This window comes from Propithecus coquereli, unplaced genomic scaffold (genome assembly GCF_000956105.1).
Source record: "Propithecus coquereli isolate 6110/MARCELLA unplaced genomic scaffold, Pcoq_1.0 Scaffold35, whole genome shotgun sequence".
NCBI classification, from domain to species: domain Eukaryota; kingdom Metazoa; phylum Chordata; class Mammalia; order Primates; family Indriidae; genus Propithecus; species Propithecus coquereli.
Genome location: NW_012149174.1, coordinates 5664483 through 5667686, shown reverse-complemented (window position 1 = coordinate 5667686; position 3204 = coordinate 5664483). Strand labels below are relative to the sequence as shown.

The following is a 3204-nucleotide window of genomic DNA, read 5'->3' as shown; positions in this document are numbered from 1 at the left end:
AGGATTCACATGTGCATACGTCATGATATTAAAGGAATGGTTCCAGACATACTCTGACATTTGTTTTCCAAACCCAGTAACCAAGGGAGTATATTAACTTGCACTAATAACAATAATAACCCTTTGCTGCTCTGTGAGTACTGTTACATGACGGTATTACTCCCTTCCTGCAGCCTCCCCAACCATAATGATCTGGAGTAGGTATTTCAGTGAAAATTTATGAACAATGTGCAAATGCATATGATTTTTTATATTAAGATTTTCTCAGGAGGGAGATGATACATAATAAACTTTTAAAGTAAATGCACTCATAATTCAGCTCTTATAATAATTCTATAGCCAGTCACATACTCCAAATTACATTTTTATAGTGTGTTTATTTGTGTACAAAATATGTTGTAATGTGTTGATGCATGTGCAGCAAAATAGTCTATCACATACAACAAAAATACACCTTTTACTCCTTTTCCCCTGCCCTTGAAAATGGCAACACTGTTTTGGCAGTTCAGCAGCTAAAAATAAAGTGCTATAATGAAGCAGTATTGGAATGTCTTCACTTGACAAATGTGATGTATGATTTGGGTATACAACCACATCTTTTTGTCAGTCACATAACAGGAAGCTCTACATCCTGAACACCTCCAGAATATACAAATATTTGTATATATATGTACACATGTATACACTGTATATGTAAAGTGCCAACAAGCCTCTTTGTCCTTGTGAGTTTGTTGCATTTATGTTTATTCCCTCTTTTTTCCCAAAGTCAGAGGCACGCCATTGGGATCTGAGTTCATCGGCAGGCACCTAGAACCTCACCAAAGGCTGGCTTGTTGCGGGCGTGGTGTTGGTGAGAGGACACGGAAGGAACCCTTCAGACCTCACTGGGGGACCTGGAGCGGAAGGGCACTTTGGACTGGAAACAGCCACAGAATAGGAGCCACAAGGCGCGCTGGATCTCCTGGTTGCGGAAGGCATAGATGATGGGATTGATCATGGAGTTGTAGGTAGCGGGCAGCAGCGTGGCGTAGGTGTAGACTGCTGGGTCCTCGTGGCTGCCCACCACGCAATAGATGGCGAAGGGCAACCAGCTAGCGCCGAAAGTGCCCAGCACCATGGCCAGCGTTCCCACGCCCTTTCTGGTGGCTGCAAGGTGGGGTGGCGCCAGGCAGTGCTGCTGCAGCGCGATCTGGTGCGCGTGGCGCCAGACCACCTGGCAGATGCGCACGTACAGGTGCAGCATGATACCGAAGACCATGAAGAAGGCTGCGGAGAGCAGCGCCACGTGGCTGCGAGTCAGCGGGCGCACCACGCTGCAGGCTGAGCGCTCTGCCAGGCAGTTCCAGCCAAGCACCGGCAGCAGCCCAAGACCTAGGGACACCGTCCAGGTGGCGGCGAGCAGGAGGTGCACGCCCAACAGAGTCCGGCGCGAGTAATACGTTAGTGCGTTATAGAGGGACAGGTATCGGTCCACAGTAATGGCCAGCAGGCTGCTGACAGAGGCGGCGAAGGAGGCCACGAGGAAGCCCACCGTGAGCAGGCTCACAGTCTCCGAGGGCACCAAATACTGGAACACGAAGTGCAGGATGAGGCCGCAGCCCGCCAGCAGGTCAGCGGTGGCCAGGCTGCCCACCAGCACGAACATGGGCGTACGCAGCGCCGGGGTGGACGCGATGAGCGCCACCACCAGCGCATTTTCGCCCGCAATCACTGTCCCCGACACGCACAGTAGCACGTCCCACGGATTCACAGCTGGCAGCAGCAGTCCGGGCGGCCCGGCCGACAGCTGTGAGGACAGCTCCAGGGACCCATTAGCCCCACCGCCGCCTCCTAGCGCCGCTGCCGCTGCCGCTGCAGGAGGCCCCCATTCGCCGGTGTCGGACGCTGCTGCTGCTGTGGCCGCCGCCGCCGCTCCCTCGGCCGCCACTACCACCACTTGGGACTCGTTGAGCGAGGTGGCGCTCGCGTTCATCGCAGCCAGTTGTTGCACCCTGCATAAAGAGGGAGTGCAGGCGTCAGGTGCGCAGTCCTGGCTGCCAGGAAACTTCCCCGCGCTCAGGTGTCCCGCTCGCGTTGCCCTACTCGAGCTGCCCACACCACCGCGGGACCCCAGAGCCGAGCGCGGAAGCAGGGGCTAAGCGTGAACCCAGAATAAATACCTGTTGCGTGCGTGAGTGAAATGTACCGTGTGCCCACACAGACTTCTGAGTTTTTGCACAGATATGCCCCAGATCAATCCCGTGTGTGCTTGTATTTGCACACGCACCCTGATAACCAAGCTGGAGTTCCGCCTGGGAGCGTCCGGCCGGGCTGTGGCTGGCGCGACGATCCGGGCATTCCCCAGAGCGGAGCCACGGGGTCGCTGTCCGCGGTGCTGAAAGCGAAGTTTCCGCGATCGCGTAGCCGGGAGAGCCCCGGAGCCCACAGAGACCCCTGAGAAGGAGGTTTGGGAGGAGAGACACTGGGGTGTGTGTGTATGGGGGTGGACGGAGTCAAGCTTCATTTCTCCGGCTTCTGGGAAGACCCTTTCCCTGGCTACCCTTCATCCCTTCCCCTCCCAAAACCCTCAAAGTTCCCCGGGCCGCTCACCTGGGCAATCAGGGCTTCAGGAAGTCACTGATCATGGGCGCCGTGGCCGGGCGCCGGGCTGCGCTCCCCTCGCTGACGGAGCAGTTGCCTGCAGGAGGCGGCCGGGCCGGCGAGGAGGCAAGCGCCGGGCGCTGTCGCTGTGCCGGCGCCACCGCGAGTGAGAGACCGAGTCAGTGGCAGAAAAGGCGGCTGCGAGCAGCGCGCGCGCGGGAGATTGACAGGCAGGGTGCGGTGACGTCAGGCTCCTAGCTCCGGCCGGCAGGTGCGAGCCCGGCACGCGCTCTCCTCACCAGCCCAACCTATCCTCTCCCATCCCATACCGCGCCCCCAGCAAGATGCCGCAGAGGGTTCAGGGAAGAAGAAACCACAGCGGCCACCTCCAGTCCAGAACTTCAAGGAATGGGATGGGGGAGAGAGAAGGCGAGGGAGAAAGGAGAGAAGAAGACCCTGAGGCCGGGCGAAGGGGGTGAGCGGGGAGGAGGAGGGGGGTAGGGACGAGTGGCATCTGCGGGGCAGCAAAGCCCGGTGTCAAAGATCTGAGGTGCCAGTTCAAAAAAGAAGCCCCGGAGAAGGGGGAGGTTGGGATGGGGTCTGACGGGACAGTAGCTATCTTTA

The 3204-nt window shown here is 57.2% G+C and overlaps 1 protein-coding gene across 1 annotated transcript; it reads right to left on the bottom strand.

The window, feature by feature from the left end:
- Positions 1 to 357: 357 nt before the first annotated feature.
- GPR6 (G protein-coupled receptor 6) lies at positions 358 to 2805 on the bottom strand. Its single transcript, XM_012651186.1, has 2 exons — positions 2590 to 2805; positions 358 to 1991 (listed from the first exon to the last, which is right to left on the bottom strand). Exon 2 carries the CDS (start codon positions 1970 to 1972, stop codon positions 875 to 877), a length of 1098 nt encoding a protein of 365 aa, XP_012506640.1. The 5' UTR covers positions 1973 to 1991; positions 2590 to 2805; the 3' UTR covers positions 358 to 874.
- Between the last annotated feature and the right edge of the window lie 399 nt (positions 2806 to 3204).